Here is a 14,126-nt window from a genome sequence, read left to right as displayed (position 1 = left end):
ATTTCTCTTAGTGCCCGATCTCTTTGGGGGGTGAGAAGATTGGGAAATAAACCAGTAATATGGAATGAATCAATAAGTTAAATCAGTTGAAATGAGATCTCTGCTGATAATCACGTTTGAGAAACTTCTAAAAGATGTAAAATCCCACCTTGTTCCCTTTGAGAGGAGTAAGAAGTATGGTGTCTCTTGCTCCACAGACTGTTCCTGCACCTCTTGCCTTATAACAATGTGACCAGCTAATGCTAAGCAGGTGCCATTATTAGCTAATACTAATTTGAGATGAATTAGCATTATCCGCTTATGCTAACAATGTTTTTTCTTACTTTTTAACAATACGCCATTAGTGGCTAATTCTAATTTTAGATGAAAAAGGATTAACAGCTAATGCTCATACTGTTTGCTTTGTAAGAATGACAGCAGCTAATGATATGAAGTCTACCGTTATTAACTAATGCTAATTTGATGAGAATTAGCATTATCCGATAATGGTAACTCTTTTCCCCTGCATTATAACAATGTCAGGAGTTAATGCTAAGTAGACTGCCATTAGGGGCTAACTCTAATTAGGGGTGAATAATTATTAGCAGCTAATACTAATACCGTTTTCTCTTTTCCCTTATAACAACTTGAGCAGCTAATGCTAATTTGATGCGAATTAGCATTATATTAGTGAGCAGTTAATGCTAAGTAGGCTGCCATTATTAACTAATACTACGTTGACGTGAATTAGCATTATGCGCTACTGCTAATACTGTTTTCTCTTACTTATTAAAAATGATAGTAGCTAATACTAATACTCTTTTCCGTTGGGTAACAACAAAGTGAGGAATTAATGCTAAGTTGGCTGCTTTTAGCGGCTTATTCTAATTAGGGGTGAATAATTATTAGCAGCAAATGCTAATACCGTTTTCTCTTTCCTTATAACAATATGAGCAGTTAATGCTAATTTGATGTAAATTAGCATTATATTAGTGAGGAGTTAATGCTAAGTAGGCTGCCATTAGCAGCTAAAGGTAATTTGAGGTGAATAAGCACTAGTAGCTAATGCCAATACCCTTTTCTCTTGTGTTATAATGATGTGAAACGTTAATATTGTTCTCAAACAACAGAATGAGAATGAAATATTGATTCTAACAGGGCCCATAAACAGCATTAGCTTAGCAGCATTAGCTTATCAGAGTCTCCATCATGGTCACACAAATCCTTAGCGGAGCAAAGTGGCCTACTTAGCAATAGCTGCTGTAGAAAGCAAAGGGAAAACAGTATTAGCATTAGCTGCTAAATGTGCACTTGAGAACAAATCTATTGTGAATTCAGCCGTGAATGTAGTGTTTCCAGTAAGCTTCCATTTCCAAATGTTAGCTGCTCCTGTCTGCCTCTTTGTCACACACACAGACTGAAATGATTCACAGCCTTGTTTCATCCTTCTGTCAGTGTCACTGACTGTCACTGTGACTGTGGACATACAGCATGGGAAACACACACATGGCTGATACTTGTATCTAAAGTTACAAAATGTTGTCTCTGTCCAAATATTACCTAACTGTAAGTCTACTTTTAATGAAACTCTCAACATGACTTATCAGTTATCATTAATGTTCCTGCAAACAGACTCCTTGAAGACCCCCTACATAAATATCCATGTACTATCCAGCTAGACTAGTGTGTCTGTCCCTGAAAATATTCCTGCATGTGTGATTGTTCATGTCTCATCTGCAGGAAACAAACAGGAAGTGAGTGAAAGACACAGGAAATGATTCCAGCTCTTCCTCCTATATCAGACATTCTCTCCATACCTGAGAGTGTCCAGTCTCCAGCCTGGATCCTTCAGTCCAGCCGACAGAAGCTTCATTCCTGAGGGACCTGGATGATTGTAGCTCAGGTCCAACTCTCTCAGATGGGAGGGGTTGGAGGTCAGAGCTGAGGCCAGAGAAGTACAGCCTTCCTCTGTGATCAGACAGCCTGACAGACTGCAGACACACAAAACAACAATCCATCTGTTATCCATCTCTATAGCAGCATAACTAAGTGATGGTTCAGGGTCACCTGATCCAGCTCTAACTATAAGTTTTATCAAAAAGGAAAGTTTGAAGCTGATCGTCAAAGTAGAGAGGGTGTCTGTCTCCTGAACTCAAACTGGGAGCTGCTTCCACACCCAGTCCAACATAGCCAGGCTTTCTTTGCTGCTTTGACAAAACCTCAAATCCCAGTCAGAGATGGTGAGCATCATCACAGTGATGATCATTTCTCTGTTAACCCAGGCTTTCTGCTTCAGGATCTGTGCACGCTCACAGAACAAGGAGACCTTTAAACATCATTTCACTAAATGGATGGACTGAGCTCAGCCTACAGATGAACTGGATAAATAAAGATTTGACCTCAGTGTGCTCAGTGTTCCTGTCTATTCCTAACATATTCCTAACATGATAGCTGCACTTTAGAGCTCTAAAACTGGAACTGACACATATTTAAACTCCACATGTTACTCAGTACATTCAGTTCTGACACTCGCCCACAGTCCAACAAAGGAAACATGGAGATCACATCAGTTTGTCACCAAAGTCTAATTATTCCAGAGGGCAGTGTTGATACAACTAAAGTTATTTTTAAGCAAAGTTGAGTTTTTTATTGTCGCAGTACTTCATGTCTGAAGTATCACTTAAATGCATTACACGCTGTTGATGGCAGCAAACAAACCACCCAAACAAACAGAGGTGGGAGGCTTGGGCAGACTACGTAGGATCAGCTTGTGGGAGGAGTCAGGATAAAACCAAAGAAAGACAAGCTAACAAACGCCACAGTGAAGTGAGTAGCTACAAACTGCAGGCCGATTAGTGTTGTTGAAGAAGTCGGTCTGAGGAACGTTCTTAGGATCAACAAATGACGGCATGTATGAGCCTCCCTCAAGACGCACCATCACAAGAAGAACACATGAGCTGTGGAAAAAGGAGAGACTACGAAAGCCACGGCATTACAACGTGCACCAGCTGTTGGTCTCTCTGGAGACTACTGGGCGTGGCTGGGTAACCATGGTTACTTGGGAGTTACAGTACATGATATTAATGAAGAGTGGGAGCTGCGTTCTATAGCAAACAATTTGTTATGAGGTAATCAGCTGATCTTAGTTTAACCGGAAGCCCTTCACAATAATTGCAATGCCTTTATTTTGTACAACTACCATCAGTTCGTCTGTACTGATGGTAACTTAAAGTCACACTAATGTCGTTTAGTTTCTATAGTTTATGTAGTGGAAGTATACTACAGTACCCTGATCACTGATAGGACAGATTTATGTAGATATACACCTTTGTGTTTAACATTACTGCATTATAGTACTGTGATCTTTGTCCTTATATATGGCTATATTAGCTATACTGATGTACGTACATATAACTGGATATGTAACTTATCTATTCATCTTATTTGTCATGTATTTGTATTGTGTACTTCCTTTTTGTAAGAAACCACACACATGATCACAGCCGCAAGAATCAATCAGTGAAAGAATAAAGTGTCTCAAACCAAACCTTAAGCTCTTTATTCCACATGCTGGGATCATTTGGCCTTCAGTGGTGTTCTGGCTGACACACCGGAGTGACCAGAGTGCTAAAGAGTGAATCGGACACACCAGTGTCATCTCTGATATCTCCACTACATTTAATCGTCCTTCAGCTTGTGGCTGCCGTTAGCTGGTCTGCTAGTTAGCTGGTGTGCTAGTTAGCCGGTTCGCTAGTCAGCTGGTGTGCTGACCAGCGAACCAGTAGGTTACAAGATGAGCTTGTCTGTCTGATGAGCCAGCTCTCTCTGTCTTGGTCATTTTGTCCTTGGGCAAAACCTAACCTACCACTACAACTGTAGCTTACCTCCACCAGTGTGTGAATGTGAGAGTGAATGAATACAGGGAGTGCAGAATTATTAGGCAAATGAGTATTTTGTCCACATCATCCTCTTCATGCATGTTGTCTTACTCCAAGCTGTATAGGCTCGAAAGCCTACTACCAATTAAGCATATTAGGTGATGTGCATCTCTGTAATGAGAAGGGGTGTGGTCTAATGACATCAACACCCTATATCAGGTGTGCATAATTATTAGGCAACGTCCTTTCCTTTGGCAAAATGGGTCAAAAGAAGGACTTGACAGGCTCAGAAAAGTCAAAAACAGTGAGATATCTTGCAGAGGGATATGCAGCAGTCTCAAAATTGCAAAGCTTCTGAAGCGTGATCATCGAACAATCAAGCGTTTCATTCAAAATAGTCAACAGGGTCGCAAGAAGCGTGTGGAAAAACCAAGGCGCAAAATAACTGCCCATGAACTGAGAAAAGTCAAGCGTGCAGCTGCCAAGATGCCACTTGCCACCAGTTTGGCCATATTTTGGAGCTGCAACATCACTGGAGTGCCCAAGAGCACAAGGTGTGCAATACTCAGAGACATGGCCAAGGTAAGAAAGGCTGAAAGACGACCACCACTGAACAAGACACACAAGCTGAAACGTCAAGACTGGGCCAAGAAATATCTCAAGACTGGTTTTTCTAAGGTTTTATGGACTGATGAAATGAGAGTCAGTCTTGATGGGCCAGATGGATGGGCCCGTGGCTGGATTGGTAAAGGGCAGAGAGCTCCAGTCCCACTCAGACGCCAGCAAGGTGGAGGTGGAGTACTGGTTTGGGCTGGTATCATCAAAGATGAGCTTGTGGGGCCTTTTCGGGTTGAGGATGGAGTCAAGCTCAACTCCCAGTCCTACTGCCAGTTTCTGGAAGACACCTTCTTCAAGCAGTGGTACAGGAAGAAGTCTGCATCCTTCAAGAAAAACATGATTTTCATGCAGGACAATGCTCCATCACACGCGTCCAAGTACTCCACAGCGTGGCTGGCAAGAAAGGGTATAAAAGAAGAAAAACTAATGACATGGCCTCCTTGTTCACCTGATCTGAACCCCATTGAGAACCTGTGGTCCATCATCAAATGTGAGATTTACAAGGAGGGAAAACAGTACACCTCTCTGAACAGTGTCTGGGAGGCTGTGGTTGCTGCTGCACGCAATGTTGATGGTGAACAGATCAAAACACTGACAGAATCCATGGATGGCAGGCTTTTGAGTGTCCTTGCAAAGAAAGGTGGCTATATTGGTCGCTGATTTGTTTTTGTTTTGTTTTTGAATGTCAGAAATGTATATTTGTGAATGTGGAGATGTTATATTGGTGTCACTGGTAAAAATAAATAAATGAAATGGGTATATATTTTTTTTTGTTAAGTTGCCTAATAATTCTGCACAGTAATAGTCACCTGCACACACAGATATCCCCCTAAAATAGCTCAAACTAAAAACAAACTAAAAACTACTTCCAAAAACATTCAGCTTTGATATTAATGAGTTTTTTGGGTTCATTGAGAACATGGTTGTTGTTCAATAATAAAATTATTCCTCAAAAATACAACTTGCCTAATAATTCTGCACTCCCTGTAGTGGGATTGTAAAGGGTCTTTGAGGGTCTCGAAAAGCGCTATATAAATGCAATCCATTATTATTATTAAGAGCATCTTTAGGCCTGACTGTGCTCATCCTTCCTCCAACCTCTCCTTACCAAAGATAACAACTACATCAGTATTAGCTCAATAACAATTTCTGCAATTCAATTGTGGACATTCATTTTTAAACCTTGTGTAAAACGATAAAACCTCAAAGTCTGAGCATTATTCTTTGTGCAAACAGCTCTTGCAGGTTCCCCCGGACTTAGGTTATTTTTATTATTTAATTACTTTCCTTTAAGCAGCTGTTCAGGCTACTAAACTCATCCCAGAAATAACAAGTGACACCATTAATAGTAGAGGTGGGAATCACCATACAACTCGCGATACGATATTATCACAATACTTAACGCACGATACGATATTATTGCGATTTTTTAAAATATTTTGCGATATTTAAATTCTGCACATAAAGGTAAACTTTATCAATATTCATTTTATCTAATATCAAAGTCTCACACTCAGTCTTTCTCTCATTTCAGTCAGTTTTATTGTTGACAAACTGAACGGTTTGTATTACAGTCTAGTCCAACTTAACTGAATGCAACCATCTGGTACAATTATAGCTATTCTGAACTATGCAATTTATGAAAACTATGCAGCCCCTTCAGCAACTGAAGAATTTGAAAGTAAATTTAAAAAAATATATAATTTTACATTAAATAAAAAAGTTTCAAACTTAATTAAAATTAAACATGTCTTAAATTAAAATAAGTAAACTGTCATGTTTATTGCTGCCAAAAAAAAAGTTAAACACATTTGGACAGTGAAGGAATGTCAGGATTGTTGCTCAGAAAAAGGATCAACATGCTCTGAAGTCAACATGCTCTGACTCCAGAGCATGTTGACTTCAGAGAAAAAATTGTTTGTAACAAAATATCGATTTCTGCTGTCCCTGTATCGATACATTATTAGCAAACAAAATATCACGATACTACACAGTATCGATTTTTTCCCCCACCCCTAATTAATAGTGGAGCTAACTTTAACAGGTGAAACTGATTTGACCTATAAGGCTACTGCAGTTACTTCTTATCAGGTTTAGTAGGGAAGACATCTGGATGAGGTAGTTAGTAGTATGTAGTTAGTACCGGGCGACTCCCCTCCCCCACATCGGCACCAGAACCCTGTATTATCTACAGGGTAAGACTGCCTGTTTTATCAAACTATGGCCATTACTACTGTGATCATTTGCAGCCCAGTGTGCCGCTCTCTCTGCTGGGATGAACCACTGGAGCTCACCCAGTCATCCCTTTCTTTCTCTCAAGAAGAAGTGAAATAAATATATTTATTATGTTACGAGTCTAATATTCTTTAAATCAAACTGTAATGAATAAATCAAGCAAGAAGATTTGGTGGCTCCACGTGTTGTAGAAGAAAAGATAAACATCTCATTTTGAGAAATCAGCCTTTAAAATTAAGTACTGTGAATAAAAAACAAACAGCGAGCCAATCAGCAGTCGCCAATATCCTCCTAATTTCATTCACAAAGAAATCAAATATATATATTATGGGCCCAAAGGAGCCTAAATCTTTAAATTAGGCAGTGCATGAAGTATTTTTTTAAATAAACAAAGACATGACTATAACAACTTTTAGTAATTCAGAGTCCAATTATCCACTCAAATGTAAATAAAAGTTCACTTGACAGCTGTAAAAGTTACCTGTTTATACAATAATATAAATCACATTTCAAATGATCATCTGTGGAAAAGTTTGAATCCTGACCTGAGAGTTTCCACTGCACACTGTGAACTCTTTAGTCCAGCGGACAGAAGCTTCACTCCTGAATCCTGCAGGTCAGAGTTACTCAGGTCCAGCTCTCTCAGACTGGAGGACTGGGAGCTGAGGACTGAGGACAGAGCTTCACAGCTTCTCTCTGACAGGTTACAGCCACTCAGTCTGAAAAATAAAAGACAATCTATAAAACAAGTACTCATGTAGAGTTTGTTAATACATTTCACAACATTAAATGTTGACTTTCTATTTTTAAAGAAAACATAAAGATACTAAGATACAACATCATATGTATGAACTTTAATTAATAATTCTAAAAACTAAATGTTTTCTGATCTGACCTCAGAGTATTCAGTTTACAGTTTAAACGTTGTAGTCCAGCAGACAGAAGCTTCACTCCTGAATCCTGCAGCTTTCTGATACTCAGGTCCAGCTCTGTCAGACTAGAGGCCTGCGAGCTGAGAACTGAGGACAGAGCTTCACAGTTTTCCTCTGAGAGTTCACAGATGTTAAGTCTGAAGATAAAAACATGAATAAAGATTGTTGTTAAAGTGTAATCAAGGTGCAATAGCTTATTGTCTTGTGCTGAGCAGGTTAGTAAAACTTCCGTTTAACTTTGAAATAAAATAAAAATGCTATGAAACAAGGATAACTGGATAAAGACATAAACAAAAACAAACATCAAACACATAAACAAACAGAACTAAACATAATACAAATTGATCTGACCTCAGAACATTCAGTTTGGCATGTGGACTCTCCACTGCAGCAGACAGAAGCTTTACTGCTGAAGCCTTCAGGCTGTTGGTACTCAGGTCCAGCTCTCTCAGACTACAGGACTGGGAGCTGACCACTGACAGCAAATTTTCACAGCCTTTCTCTGAGACGTTACAGCTGCTCAGTCTGAGAGAGAAAGGGAAAAACAAAAACAAAAAAAACAAAGAATATATGTGATCAAATTAAATTTGTTTATATGTTGAACCCTTTTTTAAAAAAATTTATTTAAACCTATGAGACTATGAGTGCTACCAGTCCAGTGCACATGATTGGTACCTTGATGGTACCTTGCTCAGGGGTACCACAAGGTAATTATTCGGTGGATTCGACCCCTGACCTTATGATCATGAGGCGACCACTCTGCCTACTGAGCTAATAATTCTGTGTACACTATCATACAATATTAACTAAAACAATTATTTTAGAAAATTTTAGTAATTCAATAATCATGCTCATTACCTGTGTATTGTGAATAACACTTGATTTTAAACACTAGCTGTATAAAACTCTTCCTGTTAAAGGTGTGTATAAAGGAGATGAGCTGAAATGCAGACTTCATGGAGAATGTTTGCTGTCAGTAGTGATGTGCGGATCGATCCTGAAATATCGATTCCTCCGATACCAATCATTTATGTTCTAGAATCGATTCTCACATTAAAATATCGATATTTTAGTAATTTAGAGTAAATTTGTAGTTTATCATTAACAGGAACACAGTGGAAAGAAACTATAACATTCGGATTGCCTACATTCAAAGGAACTACTTCCTCTTCCGCCTTTCATAGTCATGTGCGAAATACGGCTGTATAAATGTCTCGCAGCCCCTTGGCGTGCGCACTCACAACAATGGCTGAGCGTAATTGTGCGGATGTATTTTACCTCCACAAACAGCTGAGCCGTGGTTTGCAATAAATGTGGCAAAAAAAGTGAGGTGTTGTGGCCATACTTGCCAACCTTGAGACCTCAGAATTAGGGAGACATTCAAAAGGGCTGTTTGGGCGGATAAATATATTTTACAGGGTTTATTTATCGGATAAAATACGTTAAATGTCACCGTTATTATTGGCCGGCCCGGAAACAGCGGGGGTGTCCAAATTCAGAGGCTGCTTCCACCTGAGGACCGGCCTTCGCGGTCTAAAGAAAGCCGGGTAGTACGTCACGAGCTCCCTCGGTGGAGTGAAACTCTGCCGTCTGCTCCTTGCTGTCTAAAATATAACCGGGCGCTGACGTAAACTCTTCTGTTTAATCAGTTTTCTGTTTGACGTTTATTCAGCTGTGTGAAAACCCCGGAGGAACCCTCCCGAGGGAATAATAAAGTTTAATTTAATTTAATCTAATAACTTTAATCTCAGCCAAACCGATTTACTCACGAACAAATAAAACACTGAAAAAGCCAAACAAGAACATTTTTAAGTTATCAAAGTGACTTGTACATCATGTTTAACCCGAGTGGTGAAAGATCGCGGGGTTTGAAGACGATGTGTCGGTCGGCTCAGATATTTGAAGTTTACACAGCTACATTCTCACCTGAAAATATGTTAAAAGTTTTTTTGCGACCCAGAAAGAGAAATAAGAGTGATATTAAAACTAAGTCGCTGCCGTCATTGTTGGAAACTGGAATTGGCTGGGCCGCGCTATGAATTCTGCGATATGGTTTTTCAACTTTGTTGTCCGGGTGGAAAATCTGGAGAAAGGTGGGATTCTCCCGGAAAAATCGGGAGGGTTGGCATGTATGGTTGTGGCAACATCACTAACCTTGTCAAACACCTCAGAGTAAATCATATCACAAAATATGACGAGCGTATGTTGAGGCGAACTGAAGAGGAGGAGAGGGACAGGTGCTGCTAGGGTGAGAGTCTCTCACGGAGTCCTTTAGTCCTCCAGGCAGGCAAGGTGTTCAAATAGCACACAACTTTAGTTTTTTTATTTCTATATGATGAACTCTGCATTATTAAGTGATAAGAAGAAGGTATTCTGATGTCCTGTAATCATTATGACGCTATAATTTGAGATACAATAAATAAAATCCGTTTTGTACAAAGTATCGGTATCGGATCAGTATCGTCGATACCACCCTGAATATTACTTGGTATCGGATCGGAAAGGAAATCAGTGGTATCGCACATCACTAGCTGTCAGCATATATCAAAGACAAAGCAGAGATCCATCCAGTCTCTTCCACTAAGCCCACAGAGGGACAGACAACCACTCTCACTCACACCTGCATGAAGTTTAGATCACCAGGTAACCTAACTGCATGTCTGTGGACAGTGGGAAGAAACTGTAGAGGACCCAGAGTGAACCCACTGTAATTCTGTGATAACACTGGTTATGGAAGCCTTACAGTTACATATGGTTACTGACAAGAAACACGACCTTAGAGGCAATTTCAGTAATGAAGACCGAAGTTCTCCCTCCATACAGGATGAAAACATGACAGCACAGCAGAGATTTATATTTAAAAAGGGAGGGTGTGCACTGAAAGTGAGATACAAACTTGAACTTAAATTATGAACATCAGAAAAAGATGTAGGTGAAGTCTGGCAGGTGAAGTTTGTGCTTTAGAATAAAACAACCAAACTCCTGGAGTTGGAGACAAATGAACAAGCTGAGGATAATAAACCTGTCAGAGGGGCTGAAGCATCAGAGCTCATGTTCTTATAGGCTGGGTCTGGATTGTCCTTTGATAAGAGTTACAGAACAAAGTGTGTTTTAGAAATGCTGGAGTGAAACATTAAAACTACCATATATTTACCGAGTGACTGATGATCATTTAATTTACTATTTTAAAAAAATGTTACAGTGCTCTTTGAACTCAGCATTTCTGATTTATTTCCCATGATTTTAACAATGAAGCGATGACAACATGTTTACTCACAGAGCTTTGTTGGAGGCTTTGACCACTGGCAGCAGCCTCAGAAGAGCCTCCTCTGAAGCAGAGTATTTCTGCAGGTCAAACACATCCAGATCTTCTTCTGATGACAGTAAGATGAAGACCAGAGCTGACCACTGAGCAGGAGACAGTTCATCTGTGGAGAGACTTCCTGATCTCAGGGACTGTTGGATCTCCTCCACTAGAGAACGATCATTCAGTTCATTCAGACAGTGGATCAGATTGATGCTTTTCTCTGCAGACAGATTCTCACTGAGCTTCTCCTTGATGTACTGGACTGTTTCCTGATTGGTCAGTGAGCTACTTCCTGTCTGTGTCATCAGGGCTCGTAGGAGAGTCTGATTGGTCTGCAGTGAAAGACCCAGGAGGAAGCGGAGGAACAAGTCCAGGTGTCCATTTGGACTCTGTAAGGCCTTGTTCACAGCACTCTGGTAGAAGTGTGTCTCTGCAGATTCTCCTGTTTCAGACTTCTTGGATGTTGTTTGTTGTTGTTCCAGCAGATTGAGTCCAGAGTTGATGAAGGTCAGATGGACATGAAGAGCAGCCAGAAACTCCTGAACACTCAGATGGATGAAGCAGAACACCTTGTCCTGGTACAGTCCTCTCTCCTCTTTAAAGATCTGTGTGAACACTCCTGAGTACACTGAGGCTGCTCTGATATCGATGCCACACTCTGTCAGGTCTGATTCATAGAAGATCAGGTTTCCTTTCTGCAGCTGATCAAAACCCAGTTTTCCCAGAGACTCCATCATCTTCCTGCTCTCAGGACTCCAGTGTGGATCTGTCTCAGCTCCTCCATCATACTTGACCTTCTTCACTTTGGCCTGAACCACCAGGAAGTGGATGTACATCTCAGTCAGGGTCTTGGGCAGCTGTCCTCCCTCTCTGGTTTCCAGCACATCCTCCAGAACTGTAGCAGTGATCCAGCAGAAGACTGGGATGTGACACATGATGTGGAGGCTTCGTGATGTCTTGATGTGGGAGATGATCCTGCTGGCCTGCTCCTCATCTCTGAATCTCTTCCTGAAGTACTCCTCCTTCTGTGGGTCAGTGAACCCTCTGACCTCTGTCACCATGCCAACACAGTCAGGAGGGATCTGATTGGCTGCTGCAGGTCGTGTGGTTATCCAGAGGAGAGCAGAGGGAAGCAGTTTCCCCCTGATGAGGTTTATCAGCAGCACATCCACTGAGGTGGACTTTCTAGGGTCAGTTAGGATTGTAGTTTTGTGGAAGTCCAGAGGAAGTCGACACTCATCCAGACCATCAAAGATGAACACAACCTGGAAGTCTTCAAAGCTGCAGATTCCTGCTTCTTTGGTTTCAGTAAAGAAGTGATGAACAAGTCCCACCAAGCTGAACTTTTCCTCTTTCAGCACATTCAGCTCTCTGAAAGTGAATGGAAATATGAACTGGATGTCCTGGTTGGCTTTGTCTTCAGCCCAGTCCAGGCTGTATTTCTGTGTTAAGACTGTTTTCCCAATGCCAGCCACTCCCTTTGTCAGCACTGTTCTGATTGGTTCATCTCTTCCAGGTGAGGCTTTAAAGATGTCTTCTTGTCTGATGGTTGTTTCTGGTCTGTCTGGTTTCCTGGATGCTGTTTCAATCTGTCTGACCTCATGTTCATCATTGACCTCTGCAGTCCCTCCCTCTGTGATGTAGAGCTCTGTGTAGATCTGATTCAGGAGGGTTGGGTTTCCTGCTTTAGCGATGCCCTCAAACACACACTGGAACTTCTTCTTCAGGGTGGATTTAAGGTTACGATGACAAACTGGAGCTTGAAGCTCTGAATGAGAAGAAAAATAAACACTCAATTCCAAAAAGAACTAATCTTTAAAACATGTTGCTCCATCTTCCATCTCTGGAAAATGTTCATTTATCCAGCAGCTTAAATCTTTAGATAAATCCTCTTACGTCTCTGCAGACGGTCAGCCAGCTCCTCCTCCTTCATTCTCCTCAGGAAGTCCACTGTGATCTTCACAAATGCCTCTCTGCTGTTTCTCCTCTGCTCATCATCCTCCCTCTGAAACTCCAAGCACTGGGGCTTATTTGGATTCAGAGCCTTCTGGATCTTCTTCAGCTCGTTCTTCACAAAAGTGATGATGTTGTCCTCCAGCAGCTGGAACAGAATACTTTATGAATGACCCACCACTCTGAACTTTAGTCCACACAACATCCACTTCTTTACCATCAAGGGGCATATCATCCACGAACTCTTTACCAATTATAGGTTTGACTTTATCTGATTAACTGAGACTTTGTCCACAACTCCATGATCCCAAAACGTTGATGCTGTTCATATGAATGCAGCGATTTCAGTGGGAGAAACATTTCACTGGTGTTCAGAGCTGAACTACCAACAGGTTGATGATCAAAGCCAGAAACTTGGAGATGTTTCAGGTGACTGAGTTGATCGTACAGACAACTGGTCTTAAAGGTTCACTCTGTTTACACATACAGATCAGTATTTAAGGTTTGACTCTCATCATCCACTGGAGCACAAACTGGGCGTCATCAGGACACTACAACACAGAACAAACACCATCCCCACAGACACAGCAGCCAGGGAAGCAGAAGAACTTCACATCAAGAAGGTCCTGAGTAAATGTGAACGCTGGTTTGAGGGCGGAGTCAAGGAGGCCATTTATGTGAAAAGGAAAGACCATCTCTGAATGGAGGAGGGGCCTAAGGGTACAACTGTCACCATCTTACATGCTGTGATTGCAGCCATTCCCCAGCTCTCTGTGAACTGGACTCATGACCATTGATCAACAACCATTGATCAATGGTCCTGACAATATGCGTACCAATGATCAATGAACTGACCTCCCAGCCCATTGTTCCTTCAGTGGGCTGGTTTCAGTCATACAAATGTCCTGTTTATGAGATTGAAACCTGCAGTCAGCTGAGACTGAAGAAGTCACCTGATGATGATGAAACGTTTCTCCCACTGAAAACATCCAGATGAACAGAATCAACCTTTTTGGGATTTACGTACCTGGATGATTGAGCATCAAGACACAACTCTGTGACTTTTCTCAGATGAATAAATCCTCTCCTCCAGCTTTGTTTACATCTACCAGCCCTGTGGCGCTGCCCAGGGACAATAATCTATGTGAGAGGTGGAAAGTCATACAGGTGTCTGCTCCTGCCTTCAGTTATTTTATCTACTGTGTGTCAACTGGCTGAACCTCC

The 14,126-nt window shown here is 41.1% G+C and overlaps 1 protein-coding gene across 1 annotated transcript; it reads right to left on the bottom strand.

The window, feature by feature from the left end:
* Positions 1-631: 631 nt before the first annotated feature.
* On the bottom strand, positions 632-8,389 carry LOC143416080 (uncharacterized). The gene is made up of 5 exons (XM_076881456.1): positions 8,379-8,389; positions 7,994-8,167; positions 7,606-7,779; positions 7,256-7,429; positions 632-1,970 (listed from the first exon to the last, which is right to left on the bottom strand). The coding sequence occupies exons 1-5, from the start codon at positions 8,387-8,389 to the stop codon at positions 1,778-1,780; spliced, it is 726 nt and encodes a 241-aa protein (XP_076737571.1). The 3' UTR covers positions 632-1,777.
* Positions 8,390-14,126: the final 5,737 nt, after the last annotated feature.

Source organism: Maylandia zebra, unplaced genomic scaffold (assembly GCF_041146795.1).
Source record: "Maylandia zebra isolate NMK-2024a unplaced genomic scaffold, Mzebra_GT3a scaffold11, whole genome shotgun sequence".
Classification (NCBI taxonomy): Eukaryota; Metazoa; Chordata; class Actinopteri; order Cichliformes; family Cichlidae; genus Maylandia; species Maylandia zebra.
This window is presented reverse-complemented; position numbering and strand designations above follow the sequence as displayed.